The sequence below is a fragment of the Parus major genome, chromosome 3 (genome assembly GCF_001522545.3).
Source record: "Parus major isolate Abel chromosome 3, Parus_major1.1, whole genome shotgun sequence".
Lineage (NCBI taxonomy): Eukaryota > Metazoa > Chordata > Aves > Passeriformes > Paridae > Parus > Parus major.
Window position 1 is genome coordinate 13341410 of NC_031770.1, and position 21236 is coordinate 13362645.

At 36.2% G+C, this 21236-nt stretch overlaps 1 protein-coding gene across 29 annotated transcripts in view; it reads left to right on the forward strand.

Annotated features, from left to right (window-relative positions):
* The window catches only part of NRXN1 (neurexin 1), a 670738-nt gene that overhangs the window by 252954 nt on the left and 396548 nt on the right, over positions 1 to 21236 (forward strand). For all 29 annotated transcript variants that reach the window (XM_015621249.2, XM_015621250.2, XM_015621265.2 and 26 more), the window contains one exon: positions 14639 to 15077. In XM_015621249.2, coding sequence (XP_015476735.1) covers positions 14639 to 15077 — 439 coding nt within the window. The remainder of the gene's footprint in view (positions 1 to 14638; positions 15078 to 21236) is intronic.

Consider the following 21236-nt stretch of genomic DNA (forward strand, 5'->3'; position numbering starts at 1 on the left):
ATCGTTGGAGACTGGGGGTGCAGAGGCACAGAGAAGTGGGTCACCACAGGGACTTTTCAAGCATTTCAGTGATTAATTCCTCTCTTTTACCCTTTGAAACACCAGTGGGAAGGACACTCATTTGATACTGAATAGCCCTCGGTGTGCACAAACTTTTGGTGTCAGTCTCCTGCTGTGGAGGCTGGAAGTGGTGTGCATTGAGTTATCAGCTTCATATTATTCCTTTCCACTTTCAAGAGATATCTAAGAGGAAGAAATAAAAGGTACTCATGAACTTTTGGTCCCCTTGATGTGGACTTGAGCTACATCACTGGTCAATCAGATTGTGCCTGTTTTTTCCACGTCCTTTTCCTCACTCTTTTTACTCTGCCTATGCCAGACTTGAAAATAACTGAGCTTCCTGAACCTCTAGCTGGGACGCTTAAAATAATTACCATAAGGAACAACATGTTCCTTTTCATTAATGCGTCTCTTATGGAGAGTGCTTATTTTGTGCTCCAAAGATGGAAAAAGAAATTTTTGTCTTCCTCCTTTCTCGTTCCATTTTCCCAGTGTGCATATGTTTTTCAGATGATACAAGGTGCAGGTCAGCTACTGCTTTGTTCATAAATATTCAATGCCATATAGATGGGGGGAAAAAAATAAGTGACAGGTTAGTATGAATTAAATATTCAACACAACTCAGCAACATCAGGATTAAAAATTGAAATATGCAAGATACAGGAAAAGCTGTTCCAAGAAAATGTTAGAAAAGAAAATACTTCTTTATATTTCATCTGTCACTATATTTGGGGGAAAAAGCCAGAATATTTTGCTCTGTGTGAGATAAGGCAAATGAAAAAGATTGCAAAGCACAGACTGGATTTCAAGAGCCAGCCAATAAACTGACAAAAGTATCTGGAACCTGTCAGGAAGATTTTGATGAGTCTTGCTTCTCCAGAATCATAGAACAGAAATTCTCAATATGTCATTTTCCTGGACATTGTGAGGCTTCAAACCTTGTTTGAGAATGATGTTTTGATGTTTGCTGCCCATATTTTCCACTTCTTCAATCAAGATTCTCTTTCCCTTACTGGAAATGCTAATCTTTTTTAAGGTCATTTAATCCAAAAACATAGAAAGTAGGTGGACTATGTTCCTGTGATTTCTTGCACATTAACTAGGGATATATTGTATTAATAGAGATTTGATAATGTGTTATACTAAAAGAAAAGATCATAAAATTCAGTGAAAACATAATACTGTAATGTATAATCAAAGTCCAGAATTGGCTGGTAAAATCTACAAGCATGAGCACCTAGACATCAGCTTCCTGGTCCAACCTTTGCTCACAAAATATTTACCACAGCTTTTATGATACTTACTTCTGTCTGTCAAATCTGTCAGGAGTTGTCAGGTTTGTTCTGTGCTTTTTCAGATGAAGCTCAGCTTTTAGGGACACTCACAAACACAATTGAGTATGAGGAAATGTCATGAAACTGAGTCAGGGGAGTTTTAGGTTGAGTATTAGGAGAAGGTTTTTCACCCAGAGGGTGGTTGAGCACTGGAACAGGCTCCCCAGGGCAGTGGTCACAGCACCAAGCCTGACAGAGTTGAAGAAGCATTTTAACAACAATCTCAGGCACTTGGTGTGATCCTTGGGGTGTTCTGTGCAAGGCCAGGAGCTGACCTCGGTGCTCCTGATGGGGACCCTTCACACTCCCCATATTCTATGATCTTTCCTAATAAGACAGGAATCAGGTCATTTGTTTCTGTTTGTTCTGTTACTTTTGGGGCTTTTTTAAATATAAAATCTATACTGTTACAGAGGAAAAAGACCCCACAAAAAGAATTTTCTCTTTCCAAGACTTAGTCCAAGGAATTTCATATGTGAAAAAGCTACTGAGGACTGGGATGCTTCTTTGCCATTTAGACGATGCATATTTTCCAAGTTTTAACTGGACAGCTTGAAAGCAATAATGATACAAGAATTATTTCTTTACTTTCAGATAGCAAAGATTAAATATATGCTTTAAAACATTTTAATGAACAAGATTTGTAGGAATATAAAAATACGTATGTGCTTATTGAGCCAATCCCGGTATCATCTAATTGTCAAATTAAAAATACAGGTCTTTAACTTTCTTACAATTGTTTCAATATATTTAGCTGAAAGCTAGGTTGTTATTTCCAACAGTTTTTCCTAAAACACATTTAGCATACATTTAATAAGACTCAAAATGGTTTTAAAAACATCTAAACTAGTTGCTAAGTCAATTACCTAAATATTTTTGTGTTCTAGTATGCTCAAAAGAGCACATTCTTTCATTCAAAAGTCCATAGTAATTTTTTCATGTATTTGCAATTCTAGATGTGTATCCAGTCTAAAAAGTGCTTATTTTGATATTCAACTGAGAATTGTAGCTTGTACAAATTTGTTATTTCTTTAGTTGCATGTACAGTTCAGATATCTTCAAACTTGCAAATTATAAGGTTATGCCTAGGAAGAGAACTATAAAATAAATTGAAAATTCAGTGAGCTGACTTATGGTTAAAAGCCTAAGTATTTTGAATCAGCTGTAAACGTGCAAACAAAATACCCAGTACATCTGACACCTTAAAATTTTGTAGAAATCCTTCTCATGTATCTGTGTTTGGGGGTTCCATTATTATCAGTTTCAAGAACTGATATGCTGATGGAATCAAGCTGGTGAGAAAACCTCTCATGAGTCATATTTCAGATAAAAAAATATAACAGAGATGAGCAGGAACACACATTTTTGCGGTTTTTTTTCTTTTCTTTTCTTTTCTTTTTTTGTTTTTTCTCTCAGACCAAAGGTATAAATGAAAAAGGCATGGTACATTAAGATGTGTTGGAAATTGGTCTCAGTTTAGGGGTGATACAGTTCATCATAATGGAGATGAAAAAGGCTTTTCATAACTTCATAACTGAATTGGAGATTGCAAAGGCCAAACTTAAGTAAGCAATGCATAAGAGCAGATACTCCAAGTTGAAATAAATCACATTAATCATCATGCCGACCTTTCTTTTTGTACAGGCTCAGAGGAAGTTGTTAGAAAACATAAGACTTTTCATGTTTGTCATTTCTGTGAGACAGATTTAGAAATAATGTGAATTACAGCAAAAATCATGCCTCGAGACTGCTGTATCTGTTGAGTCAGATTATTAATATCAAAAGCTCTTAGAAATTTGAGTTACTAAGCTTGTATTTTGAGTGTACATTGCCATACTCAGCTAGGGGCCAGGTTACACAAGATCAAATTATTAACATTACAATTTCTGAGAGCACCCGGCTTCCTGTCATCCTCCTGGTATTTTTCGTCTTTGTGAAGCACCTTTTGTGTCTGAAAGCCAAACACTCTCAAAGACTCGATGGGTCTGACTCCAGACCAAGCCCTCCCTGTTTCTCCTGACATCACACAGGTACAGACAGCAGGATTTGGTCACATGCCCTGATATATATTATGATTAATATCTTATACAATTATTTTTCAGAGTATTTTTATTTGTGTTTACTAAATATTGTATTCATATCCATTTTTCAGTCAGAATGGGTCTATTCATTTATTTTCTGTTGAAAGGTAAATACTTTTTTCCTTGTGGGAACAATAGTCATAAGGCCGATACTGCATTGAGTTTTGCCTTCTTATCTCTTATTTACTCCTGAATTAAAGTTTCTATTAGACATCATCAACTGCTTGCTAAATAATCCTGAATTAGCCTTTAAATAGAGGTTTTCTCACAATCATTAAATAGTACAAGCCACTTCAGAAAGAACTAAGGCACCACTACAGAGAGCAGAATCTTGAAAGTAATGTTGTCAAACTTTTCCAAAGAAAATGAATGCAACAACTCTTTGAATAATCTTGTATTGTTTTGTGAAATGGAGTTCTACTGAGATAAACACAAGCAATAGTTACTACCATAGATACCTTAATTCTTTATTTAGGTTTCATGTATACCTTTATTAATTTTTTTTATATATGTGTAATTTAGTGCATGCCATGTGTAGTCCCAAGGAAGTATTTTAGTGAACATAGAAAATCATTTTTTCCTGACACTTTTGTCCAAGAAAATGCCTATTTTCCTCCCACTTTTCTGAAGTGGAATTTGAAAACATTTCAAAATATGTTTTATATTTAAAGTAGCTTCATGTTGAAGCTATTGTTTATTTGAAATAAATAAAAAAAAAGAATCCAAAACACCTAATGGTGAAAACAAATGACAGAACGTTGCTGAGACACTCAGTTGATGTACCCAAAGACACAGGGAAGTAATAAATGCTTAATTGCACTGTCTACCCTTTACTCAGGTTTAGTTCTCTTCAGAGCTATTTAAAAAAACTCAGAACACTGTGAGGAGTGTTTATTTTGACAGACACATTTACATAATCAAAAATATTGTGCAGAAGAATATACTTTTAAAAGTTCAAAATTGTGTTAAATTGCAATAAACTGCAATACCTTCTGTAAAGGTATTTGTTGGCTGTTCATTTTACATGGCAAGCTGCTCTTCTGGAATGTTCTTAGATGAACGCTCTTGTAGTATTATATGCTTTTTTTTCTGATTATCTCTCAGAAAAATTGATGTGGCTTGAGGCTGAGGCTAAGCTCAGTACCAAACTAAAGGTAAATTTTGTTGTCCATTCCTTTAACATTAAGCTTACCCCAAAGTCTCCGATTTAGAGGTCATCAAGCAGAATCAGCCCCTTTAAACACCATACTCTGTTGCATTCTCTCACTGCAATGAGATGACATGTCTTGAAAATCAAATAACACATCCCTCTTCCTTATCATTACAGTGGTAATTAATTTTAATTAGTTCAAGCAGTCTACTTTGGAGAACAGCTATAACCTCTATAAAACTTATTAACATAAAGCTGACCCATAGGTAGACTGTGCTTAGAGATGGCTTTAAATAGAAAAACAATGCCTTGGAAATATCCCATTAATTAATAATTTTCTTGAAAATTTCTATATCCTTTTAGTCACATATATTGTAGACTGTACAGATCGGTTTTTTGATGTTGGAAGAGCCCTGCTTTTCCTTTTGCTTCTCTGCATGAGTGCTCTTTCTACATTTGCCATTTCAGAAAATATATAGAAAATAAATATAGAAAATATGGAAAATATGGAAAATATAGAAAATATAGAAAATAGAGAAAATATAGAAATATAGAAAAGGAACATGAGCACAGAACTGAGTGCAAAAGAAACCAATGGCAGCAGCCTCGAGCTGTTCCTTTCTGTCACTGTGAGGGAAAAGCTGCTTCTGAGCAACCTGTGGTGATTTGATACCTTTGTGTTGCAATTACAGTAATAACCTCGAATGCAAAAGTACTTCAGAAAACTTATCTTCCAATTGTCATAGCTATCTGAGAAGACAAAGATTGTTTCAAAACACCGATGTGGAGAGTTGCTCATGTTGCAGTACCGGAAAGCTAAAAGGATACATTAAAAGGATTATAAGGATTCAAAAGAAATTGCAGGTGAAGGTAGGGAAGGATTTTCCTGGATGTCTTCCAGGAATGTGCCCAGTATAGTTAATGGGTAGGAATTTGATTTTCATTTTTATTTTTAAACTATTTAGCCTATCTTAGTAGAGCAGAATTTAGCCGACGACTGCATAAATTATTGCTAAATTAATATCGCACAAGATCAGAGAGGTGCTAAGCTGAGGGGGAAGAACTGGAGAAGCAAAGTTTCTACAGCTTGTCAATTAGTAGCCAACTTCACCCAGCCAATAGTCAGCCAACAGAGCTGAGAAGGAATGAGGTTTCTAAATGGAGGCCAGCCAAAAGTTCATAAAAGAGAGCCATTTTCCCCTTGGTGGAACAGAAGGCTCTTTCAAACCAGGCATTGGGAAATGGAGATGAGTCCAAACCGGAGAGCAGCTAAAAACACCCAGAGCTAAGAGCCAGCTATTCAGCTGGAGACTGGAGTAACCTATACAGGTGAGAGAGAAGAGGAAGGAAAAGCCAGTTGGGTGTTTATTATCCTGGAGAAATAATAAATTAAGAGTCATAAGCAGGCATCTGCTAGAAACTTAAAGGAGAGGCTGAAGGGAGGAAGGAAATCTAGTGAGGGGTGGAATAAACCTCCCTCATTTCACTGAAGGATATGTGGAATTGACATTCTGCATTTAATTTGAAGCCTACAGTTCTTTTCCTATGTTTTCAATCATGTTTAATATGGAAAAAAATGTTTGTTCAGATATGTCATGTATTCAAGGTTAGGTGTGTTGGTAACTGAAGTTTTTTAACAAGTTTCTGTTAGTTTGTGTTCAGTTCCCTGACCTCCCCTACTTGGATTGTGTTGAGCTCACTTTACCTTTTCTTTTTAATTTGAGATTCATTATTTTTCTCTTTTTGTGACAACTTCCATTTTTAGCCCGTATGACTCCTATTGTAATGAAAGGTAACTCAGATTTTAAGTACATCTGTCATGTTGCCTTCAAATGCACTTGAGTCAAGATGTTCATTAGAGCATTAACTTTTGCATATATATTATCTTTCTTTTTTTCCATTATTTGCTTCTGTATTTTCTGACCTTGAAATTAAAGCTTTAAGTGCCAAAGATAGGGAAAATCTAGCATATAATGAATATTATGCTAAAAAAATAATCCTTGAACCCTGAACCTTGAAACCACCTTGAACCCTTACCTTGAATGGTAATGATTGTGTTCTGCTTTACAGCCCCTCTTTCTTGTCCATACAAAAGTTCTTTTGCTTGATCTTGTGTAAGAATGGTTAATGGAGAAAGAGGAAAAACAGCACATTTCTGACTTTGCTGCAGAATTAGTCTTTGGTAACTCTTACTGCACTGTGAAAGAAAGAAAAGGAAAAAGCTGAAATCCAGCATGACAATTGAGTCTCCTGTAGCTCTTTCCTTTCCCAAACAGTCATTGGAGGTAGCATATAATTTGTTTTCTTTCTTAGACTTTATACCACCTATTAATGCAAAGCTGCTTTTTTCTTAAATAATACATTTTGTTTTCCTTTTGGTGGTTCCTGTTTCTCTTGTTTTTGTTTCATGACTTATGTCTTGGTAAAGGCTTTATCTTTACTAGGGAGCCAAGAGAGCTTTTGTGGAACCAGCTTGTTCCTTAACTCTGCAATTTAGCTGTTGCTAAGAAATTTCTATGAGTCCTTGCTATGGGAAGTAAAAAAAAAAAAAAAAAAACACCCAAAAAAAACCAAAAAAAGGAAACTTGAAGCCATTTCTTAAAAGCAGCAAGCATAGCAACTAGCAACCACAGTCAGAAACATTTAGCAGTCTGGCAGCAGACAGCAGGACATACAAAGAATAGCAAAATAGTCTATTGAAGAGAGGAAAAAAGATCTTCAAAAGACTTGTGTCCACAGCAGGGTGAAAAACATAACAATCCCATTATCAACATTGTTAGAAAAAAATGTTGATATTCTTTTTTTCCTAAGTTCTGCCAATATATCATGTTAAATGATATTCCAGTAACTCAAACATAGAAAGGCATTTTCTGGCACCCCCTTAAAATGTCTCTATTCAGGCAGTCAAAGCAGGAGAGAAAAGAAACAAACAGTTCTGGGATCCACATTCAAAACTCCAGCAGAAAAGACTAGTTAGCCTAGAAGATGAGCTGTCATGACTGTATTAATTCTGCAAATAAGTGACATGCACTAAACTGGGATGACTTTTCCCTTACTGCACAAGGAATCTAAATTCATACTCACAATATACCTATAACCTTGTTTCTGTCCGTACTGGTTTTGTTTCTACAGATATATATATATATCAATTAATAACTTTTTATTACCTTAGAGTAATTAATACATCTGCTTTGTACCAAATTGTGGGGGTTCTTTTGGGTTTCTGTTTTTCTGGTTTGATTTGATTTTTTTTTTTCCCCCATTCTTTTTACATCATTATTTGGGGGTAGCAGAGTTATGATTTTCAATCCACAGTAGAAGTACAGGTGTGCTATTGAAATCATAGTGAAATTCCCTATGGTTATGGTAATTTTAGCCTTGTTTTTTTTTTTTTTTTTACCCATTTTGCTTCCTATAATTTGCAGGGATATGATAATTAGCAGTTTAAATAGAGCATAAATTTATGTGCATTATGGCTTCTTTGTGTAAACAGGTTTTCCAAATGCCTGATGTGCAATATATCCTGTTATTTTAAGGGAGTGCAGAAAATGTCCATGTTGCTTAGTTGCAGAAGCAACAAACATCACAAATTTGTCTTTAGTTAGCCATGTAGTGTGGCATTAAAGCACTTGCCAAATGCATTATCAGGGCATAGGATGCTATGCTTTTGTGTTCACCCTGAGACATGGATTGTTCAAGTTCAGCTTCTGTTGTGTGCAGCTTTAAAACAGATTGGGTGCATTTTGGTTTGTTTATCTGAATGATCAGTGAGCTCTGGATTCTGTAGCTGCAGACTAGAAAATCAGAACTATATCATATCTGGTTTCCTTAAAAAGAAAATGGGGGATTGACACTGTATAGGAAATGTGTGTGTAAATGTGTCTGATTTTGGGTGAAGCTTCACTAGTTTTTGTGCTGGAAATGCAAACTTCAATCTTAACACGAGTTTCTGCCCTGTGAGGAGATAGTGTATCCAATTTACAGAGAAGCAAGGATAAATTAAGTTCTCTGTGTGGCATTCAGGTGCAGATTAAACCCAAATCCCTGGCCTACAGGTCCTGACTTCCTAACACAAGACTCATTATAATGGTTTTCTTCTTTCTACCTTAGGCCAAAGTGTCTGATTTAAAAAAATTACTTGTTATATATAAGGATATAAACAGCACAACAAAAAGCAGAACAAAGCACATAACCATACTGTATGAATACTATGTTTGCCTTGCAAAAGCCCATTTAATATTTTTCAAAAGTTTGAGTGTGATCTGTTTGCACTCCATCATTTTGGATGCTCAGACTGGGCAGGAAGAAGAAACAGAAGAATGTGAAACTCCTTGATATATACTCCAAGGAATTTGTTGCACTGTAGTGCTTTTTTGTTATTATTTTATTCTTTGTTTCTTAGATGAGTTAAATCAAGTGTTTTTTTGAGCTGAATCTTGCAGGGCAGTTTCCCAGATCATATTTACTGATCTAAAATAATGCAACAAAATGCACATGTTATTTTTTTCTCCGGGTGTTTTTGTATCCATACCATGGAACGCTATCCTATTGTCCTTAGGCTTACCTCCCATTTAGTAAGATTCCAGGCTTTTATTTTGGTGCTCAATGACCCCCTTTCTAAATACCCCACACTACCATCACCACCACATTTGCACAAATGTTGACCTCAGGAGAATGAAAACCATTTCATTTGAGGAGGAATAAGTTATTCCCTCAGATCATTCAATATACTCCTTAATTTCTTCTCTGTGTTCAGAAAACCAAGCTGGTCTATGAGGGTTGGACAGCTGTTGTCATTCACATTTTGTTAAAAAATGCACCCCATTGTAAACCTTTGAACTTGGGCTCCTTAAGTTTTGTGAAAATAGTCTATAGTTTATTGTGTTCCTTGATATATTCATTTTGGAGCTTGAAAATGCATGGAGGCATATTAGCAAAATTGCAAGCTTCTCCTGAGAGAAGCTGACCTTCCCAGGTTGGTTCAAAACCATACAGCAAGTGCAACAAAAAATACGTGACAACTAGTTAGTGGTCAGTTTTCCAGTTGGATTTCTGGGGAATGTGATGCTGTGTGCACCAGGTAGCTCTCAATGAGCATGGAAATTCTAGTGGCTAGTAAAGCAAGCTGAAAAAACTGCCTCTGGTTTCCCTTATTGAAAATCCCATTGTTACAGTTTCTGATGTCAACAAGTTCCCTCCTGCTGACACAACTTTTCAGGGGAAATCTGGATGTTGGCAGCACCTACCTGAGCCATCTTGAGTGATTTAGTCTTCATTTTTGAGAATTAATTGTCATTGTATGCCACAGGTGATACAGGTTATCACCTGTGAATATGAAATAAATATGAAAATATGAAAGTACTGTTTTGGTAAAAAAGATTTGTGTCATACAGTTTTTAACAGGTTTTGATATTGGGTTCAATTTATTAAAATTGCATCTGAATTGAATTGCAATAGAAAAGTATTTTACCTCATCTCCCAGTTAAGTAAATAGACAAGTTCTTTGGAGCAAGGTCATAGTGGTAGGTGCTCTGAAATCCTGGGTTCTCTTTGATTCTTGAGGAAACCTAGATGCTGCATATCAGGAGATGTGATCAGCTTCTTGAGGATCATCTTTGATTTTAAGAATTTAAAGTAATTTGAAATAAATGCTTTGTAATAATTTAAAGGATTTTTAATCACAGTAATTGAAAAGCTATTGCTGGCAGAGATCATCAGTATTTTGAAATATGTAAGGGTAATGATCTTTCTTCATTCATAATGTTCGACATGGAAAGGGCTGCACTTTGGATTGAAAATGGTGTTGCAGTCTGGATTCTTTCACACCTTTCATTGTTTCAAATCTCATGGGATAGGGTCAGTAGAAAGAACAGATAGAGTTCTGTTTATTTATTTTTTTTTATTTTTAAAAATGTCTTGACTTATAAATTTGCTAATTAAACAATTTCAGATTTAGAGTACATCCCTCATATGAATTCCTTCTCATTTTCCATCACCTTTTCTCAGGGTCATTCATAGATTTATACTTCTTTACACTTCGGGAGTTCATTGCATACTAATGCTCCAGCTTGAAAAAAAAAAAAAAAAACCCTATACATGATATATCTTTGGGAAGCTTGAATTAATTTAGGTTGTGCTCCAAGATGACCACAGACCACATTAGAGTGCTGAGCTTAAGGTAATAATTGCTGTCTCAAAGCTGTACTTATTTGTTAAGACACAGCTCTGTGATATTGCAATTTACCCAGCATGTGGTTGGCCTAGATGGTAGCAAAGGAAGCCCATATCTTGGTTATAAAAAGTTCTGCCCTGTCTCTCCTAGAAACTAAATTTATTCCTCATTTTGGATAGCTTGGGTGCAAATTATGTGAGGAATTGCTAACTGCTCCATCTTTCTTGGAAGTTTTAGTGACCTTTTGCAGTTTCCAAGAAAGAGGTAATTATATATTTTAAAGACTGAGGTCTGGAAACTTACTTGATCTTAACAGGAAAGAACAGTGTGAACACAAGACAAGTTCCAGGTGCTCTCAATGGCATAATACAATTCCCTGAGGGCTGGCAGTTTCATGTGCAGGAAACCTGTTGCTCAGGTATGAAAGTGAGTGCAAGAGCAAGCTAAAATCCAGGGCCAACCCAGTGGCTGCCAGGGTAGTGACTGGTGGTTTGTGTGGGAGTGAAAAGGGAATGTGACTCCAATATTTTTCCATTGCAAATTCCCTCCACTTGACTAATTGTGGATCCATGTCCCTAAAGGAGGGAGAATGTACTGACTTAACGTTATGTGCTCTGTGCCTCAGATGAAAATAGCAGATAATATAAGCCCTATAAAAAGCATGTTTGTCCTTATGTACCCAGAAGCAAAAGAAAAAATTAAAAGGCAAAATCAATAGATAAATCAGAAGCTATTTGTACCCTAGAGGCTGTTGTTTCTGAAGCATGTACCTTCATGAGTTATAAAGGAGATATTAGTCTCAGAATTATTCCGTACTGTTCAGTAGTTTCCCCAAAATTAATGACAGGTAGTTTCTGTGAATGTACTGCTTTTCTCCTTTTTGCTGTGCTTCACTGATGGCTGAGTACATTTTTCATGGAATAGGGAGAGGGGAAAGAATCTCAGCATAACACCAGGAGACAGGCTCCCAAATGCAAGCTGTGTTCAGTTAATAGTTCACAGGTCTTTTCAGTTATGGTTCATATATTCCTCTTTTATTACTAATTATCCAAGATAATTCAGTTCAAAATTTTCCATTTAGTAAGAGTAAATGAACATAAGCGCATTCTAAAACTTAGAACATATGCACTCTAAAACATAGATATAGGCTTTATTCAAGTTTCCCCACAATGTATGTAATAAAATGCAGTCATTTGCTTCTCAGTAGCTACCAAATTTCTGTTGTGGAATATGTAAGCATGAAATTGTCATTTGACAATTTAGGATTCCAATAATGTTTTAATATCGATGGCATAAAATTGACAATATTTGTCACTGTTATTAAAGTGTTCTGGCAAAGTTTCCCTTATACATTATATATTAAGTTAATTAAAGAGCTGGTGACAAGTTATTGAGAAAACCATTTAACTTTTTCCATTATGTTCATAAACCATATTTATTAGAAATTATTATTTCTGAGTTGGCAAATTACTTCAGATCATAGTAGGCTGTTTTAGACTTCAAGGAAAACCTAGCTTTCCTTTAGTCTGCTGAGTTTTTTAACATAGCTATTAACTCTTAATTGTAATATTCAGTCAACAAGTTTCATTAAGATTGGACAGTTTGATTTTGCCCATAAACAATAAATTCTCTTTGTATATTTGCCTTCCCCTGGACCCTGCTCTGGTTAGCAGTCAATTTAAGAAGATCTTTTAGGGTTCTTTGTTGCTGTATTTACTTTCAGTGTCACCAAGCAGGATTTAGCTCTAATAAGACACCACTTGTTCCTTTTTTATTTATTGCATTTTCTGGCAGTGTTTATGCTTTTCAGTCTAATCTAGAAATGTTGACCCTGTAATTTCTTCAAATGAATGGGAGCTATCCAAAATCCCTTTTGCCATAGAAGGCGGTCAATGTTTCATGGACCTCATGCCTGGACCAATGCTTCAGGAACCTCCCAGGCTCCTGGCTTCTTCCTCTTCACTCTAAAGAAGGAAAGCCACCCTAAAGGGAGGTCACATGCATGTGCTTATTCTCCAATACTGTTCTGAACTCCTTTGAGCAGTCTGTGAAATCTCAGGTGTTGTGGATGTATTTGATAAATGGAAATATGGAACTTTACTATCTACTATTACAGGTCAGTCCAATTCTATCCACTTCTGATGTCATCAGTTGAAGAACACATTATCTCTGTCTCTGTAGCAGAGTACCATTTCTGCTGCTGTCAATCCACAGTGAGGTTTATCTGTTATCTTTGGAGACACAGGTCTCATGGGAACAATGCTACCTGTACTCAGTTCTGGAATAAAATAAAGAAATAGGCTTATTTATTAACTTTTAAGATACATTTCATTATAGTAGAATAATTCTGACAAGTCTTATGATGAAATTTGCATTGCGGATAATGATATAATTGGAATGAACACAATTCTTACTGGAAAAAAAAATGTCATTCTATCAATCATTTCCTTTTCTTTTATCTTTAAACATCATTTTTCGATAGCAACTATCACTTGTGGGGTATGCCATCTTAGATTGGTGCTATTGCTTTGATTTCTAACAGTAGCACATCTCTGCCATTCTTCTACTGTGTTTTTCCCTTGCTGTGTGAAGTGGGCTTCACGTGTGTTCCAACTAGGTCTCAGGAGAAATTAATCCAGAAGCTTTCTCCTAAGTATTCAGTGAGCATTTTCTAACCCCCAATAGGGATGTAAAGTCTAAACCAGTGATGGGTCCCCTGCACAGCTCCAAACTACGCTGTGTAGTTGGAACATTGGATCAGGGCCAGACGTGATCTAGCCCTGAGTGGTGCCGATCTGTAGATGAAGAAGCCTCAGCACAAAGTGCTTGGTTTTGCTGAGCTGTTGCTTTTTCTCCAAATTGCTTTTTAATGTAGGGCTTAACCTTAGAAACAGAGAAGAAAGTTTTAGTTTCTGTCGCTATGCTTTTGTATTCAGCCCTTCATTGGTATTTTGGCTTGAGTGTATAATTTATTGCACAATTACAAGTATTGACAAAACACTTGTGCACGCCTTTGGTTCTGGGGAGCTCATTTCAGCAGCTCTTGTATTATGGATAACTCAGAAAGAGCAGCAATTTGAGAAAACACTAATAAACATTAGAACCCTGGGAAATGGTTGTATCATGACAGGCTTCTTGGACCAAGTTAAAATGTGTTTTGAAGCAAGAATATTTGCTGCACAGGTCAATTGGATTTAAAACTAATAATGTCTTTCATTTTTATCAGAAAAGTCTTCAGTCAGGGAAAATACATAAGTTGGAGTTTTTTTAATCAAATTGAACAGGCTCAAAGGTTTTCCTGGTTTTGCCTGTTTTGATCAGTTATGATATTAGTTTGCCTATCTTATATAGCCTCATTAATTCCATGAATGCTACTGCCCCTCAGCCCCAAGGACAAACTGAAAAGGTGTTAAATTATGAAGTGTCCAACCTTGGTATATTTTCTGTATATGAACAGAAGAGTTAAGACAGTGACAAAGGCTTTAGAGGAAGAAGAAATCTAACGCTTCTTTATAATAGCAGAATGGCTGTGCAGAGAAGGCTTTTAAGTAATCAAGGCCACACAAGCTAATTTGCAACTCACAGTATAAATTATGTGTAGATTCTTTCAGATTGTTAGAATTAACTCCAGGGATATTTTTAGACCAACTTTGTTTGGTTTAATGAAAACAATTATTAAATCATTAGTCAATGAAAATAGTTATTTCACCTTGTTTGTATGCAAATTATCATATTCATACATCATCACCATTATCCTTTAAATAATGTGCCTATTCAGGATTATGTCTGTTTGGTTAAAATGGTCAGGTTTCTCTGAGTAACTTCTCTGCTTTGCTTGCAGGTTGTATATAAAAATAACGATGTCAGGTTGGAGCTGTCTCGACTTGCCAAGCAAGGGGATCCTAAAATGAAGATTCATGGGGTTGTAGCATTTAAATGTGAGAATGTTGCAACCTTAGATCCAATCACATTTGAAACACCGGAGTCTTTCATCTCTCTGCCAAAGTGGAATGCCAAGAAGACAGGCTCAATATCATTTGACTTTCGTACAACTGAGCCAAATGGCCTGATTCTTTTCAGTCATGGGAAACCAAGGCACCAAAAAGATGCCAAACATCCGCAGATGGTGAAGGTTGATTTTTTTGCCATTGAGATGCTTGATGGTCACCTCTACCTGCTGTTAGACATGGGATCAGGTACTATAAAAATAAAAGCCTTGCAGAAGAAGGTGAATGATGGTGAATGGTACCATGTGGATTTTCAGCGGGATGGACGGTCAGGTAAGTTCCTTTTGTCAGCATTCAGAATGTTTTTTTCTGCTGTATCTGAGAGAATACTGGGTACATATTTATATTGCCACAATTAGAGTTGGGCATCCTCTGAAAAATAAGGAAAATATAAAAATTCATTGCTTTTAGGTGCCAGAATACAATAATTTGCTGAGTAAAATATCTCGTGTTAACATTATTGGACAATCAAGGACTTAATCTTGCAAGTAAGAGTATTGTGTGCTTGAAAAACCAACAGTAATCTCCCTCTGTGCTTGCTTACACCAAATAGCTGAACTGGCAAGTTTCAAGAATGAAAATAAAGCAAAAAAGGAATTACTGAAAATATTCTCCAAGATGGGGAGTAGCTGCCCCTCAGAAACAACACAGGTCTTCCAAACATGTCAGCAGATCTCAGTGTGCTTAAACGATACGCTGATAAATGGCTAACAACACATGTCAGCAAAAATGGAAATAATTGACTTGCTGCATTCTATCAGTGTGATTCATATTCTGGAGTAATTTACTCAAAAAATGATCTCACTGAAAAGTGGTAAAAATAAAGAATTCATAAACTCTTCCTCATGCTACTGAAATGCAATATGGCTTAAAGTGCCCAGTTAGAATCCAGTGAAATTGTCAATGTGTATCAGCTCATATCATCTTGAGCATACATCTTGTCTTAAGCAAATAATCAATATACATCAACTTAAGGACAGCTCTCTTCTACAGTGGCTTTCCTGTACTTCATGCCCAGATTTTGGGAGGAAGGGGGCAGGGAACGTACTGAGTCTGTAATTCAGTCCTGAAGATTTTCTGATTAATATCAGTATTTAACCTGAAGCTTATGTACATTCTAAAATTCGGAGTTGAAAAATGTAACTCTTCTTATTTTGGATTTTGTGGGATTTCCCCACTTTCTTCCTTCCAGTGAGTCCCTTTCCATAGCTGGCATTTGTAATTTCTTTATGAAATTTAACCCCCCAAAAAGTTATCATTTTATGACTTGACTTCTTTCTATACAAAAATAAGACTTCAGATCAAGAAAATCTTAGGTAAAGGTTTAAATCAAAGATTTCAGTCAAATGCATGCTGAAAATCAAACCAAATTCAATTGACCTGCACTATGATTATGAAAAATAATTATTTGATTCCTGGGCATTGCAGCTTCAAATTTTGATGGTACAGACTTTGATTTTCTTATTATAATATGTCAGTGACTCATTTGCATTTCTTGAGGTTAAATAGACCTACCAAAAAAAACCCCAAAAAACCCCAACCAAACAAAAACAAACAAAAAAAAAAGAAAAAAAAAAAACCAAACCTAACTGAACAACAAAACACAACTTCTCAAAATCCTCAACTGGGATTGAATATCCAGCAGCTATATTATTTATACTACAGTTTTCATTTCAGACTTTCTTCTTAAGTGCTGTTTCAGTGATTCATATGAGGCAGTAAATACTGTAATAATCATGCCTGTGGGACTGCTGAAAGCAAAGTTTATTCTTACATCCAAAGCCAACACATCTATAATGGAATGAAATAAATGCATAGAAATTGTTTACATTTGAAGACAAGTTCTGCCCTTTCATTGCTTCACAAAAAACATGACTCACAAGTGTCATTAAGAGAATTTAGGGCATACTATAATTCTTTAAAACTGTTGATGGACATCAGCAAGAATGTGGAGTAATTTCAGGAAGCAAAACCTGCCTGGTGATCTGGATTGCATATTATTTTTTAAAGTAGAATTTTAAATAAGAAAATTAATCCATCTGATGATTTCCCTATGATCAAGATAGGTGAAATTTTGGGACCCCCCCAATCACTGTTGAAAATTAATCATAATACCTATTAACTCTAAGACTTTGAACTATTACCATGAATACTGAATACAATATGCAACCTTATGGATTGGCAAACTGAATTTTAACTTCAATCTGAAACAGAATCAAAGTTTTTCTGTTATTCTAATACATATGACAATAGTTTATGGTAGGAGAAGTTACAATAACACTGGCAATGCTTTTGTTTGTGTTAACAATGGTAAGATCTGGTTATTAAAATTACTAGAGAGAGGTCTCTGCCTGTATTAAGGTGAAAACAAGACCATGTGCTAAAGTAAAAAATATAGATTTTATGTAGCAGTAAATGTGATATAGAGGGAAATAGTAAAAAGGGCTGGGGGAGGGACACACTTGATTCTAACTGGGCCCTGGATTTCCTAACCTCATCCCTATCATTCTGTACAATTTTACTCTATTCCTCCAAAGCCACTTGTCCTCATTTCCATGTTCTGAAAGCTTCTTCTTTTGCTCTGAGTTTGCTCAGCAGCTCCTTATCCATCCATGGAGGCGTGCTGGCATTTTTGCCCGATTGCCTCCTTGTCGGGATGCATCGTGTCTGAGCTTGGAGAAAGTGATCCTTGAATACCAGCCAGCATCCTTGGGCCCCTCTGCCCTCCAGGGCTTTTTCCCATTGGACTCCCCTGAGCAGTGCCTTGAAGAGGCCAAAGCCTGCTCTCCTGAAGTTCAGGGCAGTGAGTTTGCTGTGTGCCCTCCTCACTGTCCTGAGTATCTCATCCTCCTCCACCTCGTGGTCACATTAGGCATGTTGGTGTGTTTTACCCATGAAGAATAAAATTCATTTTACATTCAGGATGCTTTTTGGTTTCTTTTCTCTAGCCAAGACCAAACACACTAGAAATCACATGAATTTTCACTAGCTTTCCTTCAGAATTTTTATATAACTGAATGAATATACCTTGTATAGAAAAATATTTGCTTTTCTGATACTTTCTTGTTGCCATTGACTTAATATATCCCTAGCTATCAAGTGTAAAGGAAGAGATTCTTCTGTTAATGAATAAGTAGCTTAAATAAACTGTGATATTTTTTTTTTCTTTAAATTAAATTTGGTGTCTTGCAGCCTTTTGCTCCTAGCCTTCAAACCCAGTGCAGAGTGGTTCCCTCTCATAGTAGAATGCTGTGACATTTCTCAAGGAGCTTTGCTAATTTCCTTGACTTTCATATTAGCTGGATCAGCAAGTACTAGATTTATTTCTCATTCTTCACTCCCAGACTCTCAGTCACAGTGAGCATCCACTCTAAACTACTGACTTTGCCTTTGCTTGTCTGGGACTGTGCTGGAATGGGGAGGGTGACATAAGAAATGAGAACACATTTTTAAATTGTAATCAACCAGGTCCCATTCGCTAGTAATTCTGTCAATCCACTCAGATTTTGAGAGATACAAGGAAAAGGGAAGAGATGGTGACTTTTAATTTCCTTCTGCTGAAAGAAGTTTTGACCTATTTTCCTTGTTTTCACCCTAGAATTCCATTCTGTTTCCTGTAAGACTTACTCTGAGTGCTTTCTTACCTAAAAAGATCACTGGTAGGATGGAGTTCCTGAGAACATATTTAGTTAATATTTAAGGGTTAGGCAAAGAGAAATATTCATAAGATATTCTCCTGTGGTCCATCTTTGTTGCTAGGTGTGCAGCAGTGCTAGCAACTGCTGTGTCCTGAGTTTCCTCCCAGTACTCCTGAACTGTACATCCTGAATTTCTGGGAAGGACCAGAGCTTCAGAGCTGCCTCATAAGTGCCCTGTCTTTGCCATGGGCTGCATGCTGCAGCCACAGTCCTCATTCACAGCTATTTTATTGTGTTTTAGCACAGATGTATTCAGAATTAATACCTTGCTCTGATTTTTCAACATTTCTTAATAAGCAGGTGTTTTTCACTGGCACAAAAAGCAACTGAAATAGGCCATGTCAGGTAAGCAGAGAGATCAGAGCAGTTGCAGTAGCTGCACTTAAAATCTTCATATTTAACTCATCAGGAAAGAGATGAGATGTAGAAATATGATTTAGTTTCTTATACACGGTTTCAGGAAAAAGTAAATTGCTGAGATAATGAATATGATTGGAGAGGCTCATTAAGTCATACCTAAGGGAAATGTTTGTCTATTCTTCTCTTAACAGTACTGCAAACTCTGCAGAAAAAAAAAGAATTAGGAAAAAAGCCCACAAACCCAAACTAAATACAAAACAACCATGAAGCAGCTGTAAAGGTCTTTGCTCACAGTGTTTCTTGCAACACAGAAGGGATAGGTTTAATAACTGTTTTCTGAGACTTAAGTATTCTTTTTTTTTTTAAAAACTGTTTGCCATCTGCAAGGATAACCATGCAAATGGCTTTTTTGCTAAACCAGTATTCATCCTTTGGAAACCACCATTACATAGTGAAATAAGGGAGGAAACATTCTTCTTGTCAACCTCCAATTGCGTAGGGCAGCATAAAGCGGAATGTATCAGCATCTATTCACAGGTAGGTAGCGTTTACAGGCTGAATCACTGAAATTTTGAACTAAAGTTAGTTTCAGCTTAAACACCACAAATCATTTCTGGAGTATGCAATTAGAGCTTAACTATAACTATATAATCAATATCTCACTGCCAGCAGTGAACTTTGTTGATGTCCATTACACATGTTGTTGTTGCAGGTTTATTTTTTTTTTTTCATGTGTACTCTTCTATGTATTCCCACATCTTTTCAACCTTTTAAGAACAGCCAGATTTGCATGTTCCTATTTCAAGTTTTCATACTTGGGAGGATGGGTTTATATTGCATTTTAAGGAATATTCTTTCAATGATCTGCAGTTTCTTTGGCTGATCTGCATCTTTCTCAGAGTTCAAGATAAAACTTAACCAATGCTCAGCCAAGTGGTACAAGAGGCTTTTCTGTAATCCTCAGTATATTTCCCATTTTGCTCATATGTGTCTTATCATTGACTTATATTGTCGACTTGTCCTTTAGAGGACTTCTCACTAATCAGTTTTCCTTTAAGTCAATAATTTTTGCTGAAAACCATAACTTCATTAGTTTCTCTCAAACTGCTTTTCCAATACAGAAAGAAGTTTTTGAATGTTAAATTGCACTGTGATCTCAGGTGAAATGCTGCAGAATCAAAACAGCTATAGGTCATTACATAAATTTATGTCTAATTTCTGGAGATAAGAAATACTACTTGTTTTTAGAATCTGAAAGTGGATCATGAATTTCCAGACTAAATATGTCACCCCACACCTTCTTGTCTTTGTCATTCCCTTTTACTTCTTTTGAGCAGGACAAGCCATATGCTGTTAGCATTCTTCCATTGCTTTCTTTTTCTGGTAGAAATACAAAAATTATTTCCCATCCTGAGCCTTAAAAAATTTTGCATGGAGGCTACTTGTTTCCTGGAAGGCATTATGACTCTTTTCAAAGAAGTGGTATCACTGCTTGTCTTGTTCTGGGAGCTGTTATGAAAAAAAGGTTAAGGACAGCTCTTGCTTCAAAGATGTTACAATTTAAAGTTATAATTTTTGCTCTCTCTTGAGCATCCAGTGCTCCTCTGAATCTGCTGCTTCCTCACCATATCTGCTGTCTCTAGGTTATTTTGTTAAACAAGATATGTCCCATTCTTTCCTCTTGTAAAATTTGCCAATTCTGTCTTGAAAATGACATTACAGTATCTTTACAGGGAAATTTATTAACCCTTTCTGTGCTGGCCATGTGAGACATTTGCATGCTCCATTAGCTTCCCTTTCCTCCTCTATGGAAAGTGATGTCCTTTCACATTTGTGAGCAGAAACATCCAAATGAATTGAAGCACACTGGTGATGTGTCAAAACAGTTCCTTTTAATCTGCCTATGATTCCCAGAGCAAGCAGGATTGAAGCCTATCAAAGGAGGCGTGCATCACAGTCCCAAATTTCTGTGGTAGCTTCTGCCACTGTTATAAGGTCCAGCAACACCAACACCAACAAACCATAGGATAACAAACCCAAACCCCTGCAATAAACTAGCAAAACTAGAACAAAAAATAAAAAAATCACTCCTCCCACCCCCACCCCGCTTTAAGCCTCACCAAGATGAAACAGTATGTGCTACCTCTGACTCAGCTCTGGGCACACTGTGATTCCAAAGGTGCTAATGGAACCATTGTTTATTTTCTGTAGGCCTATGTTCTATGAATTTGAGTTCTGCTTTTTGTTGTAGGAGCCTTAAAAGACTCTGCAATTTTTGCTGTATTTTGGAATATTTTTATATTCTCTTATTTTACTTGGATTTTTCTTCTTCATCTTTGTTTACAAAGCAATTAGTGAGTAAAGTTTGCATTTT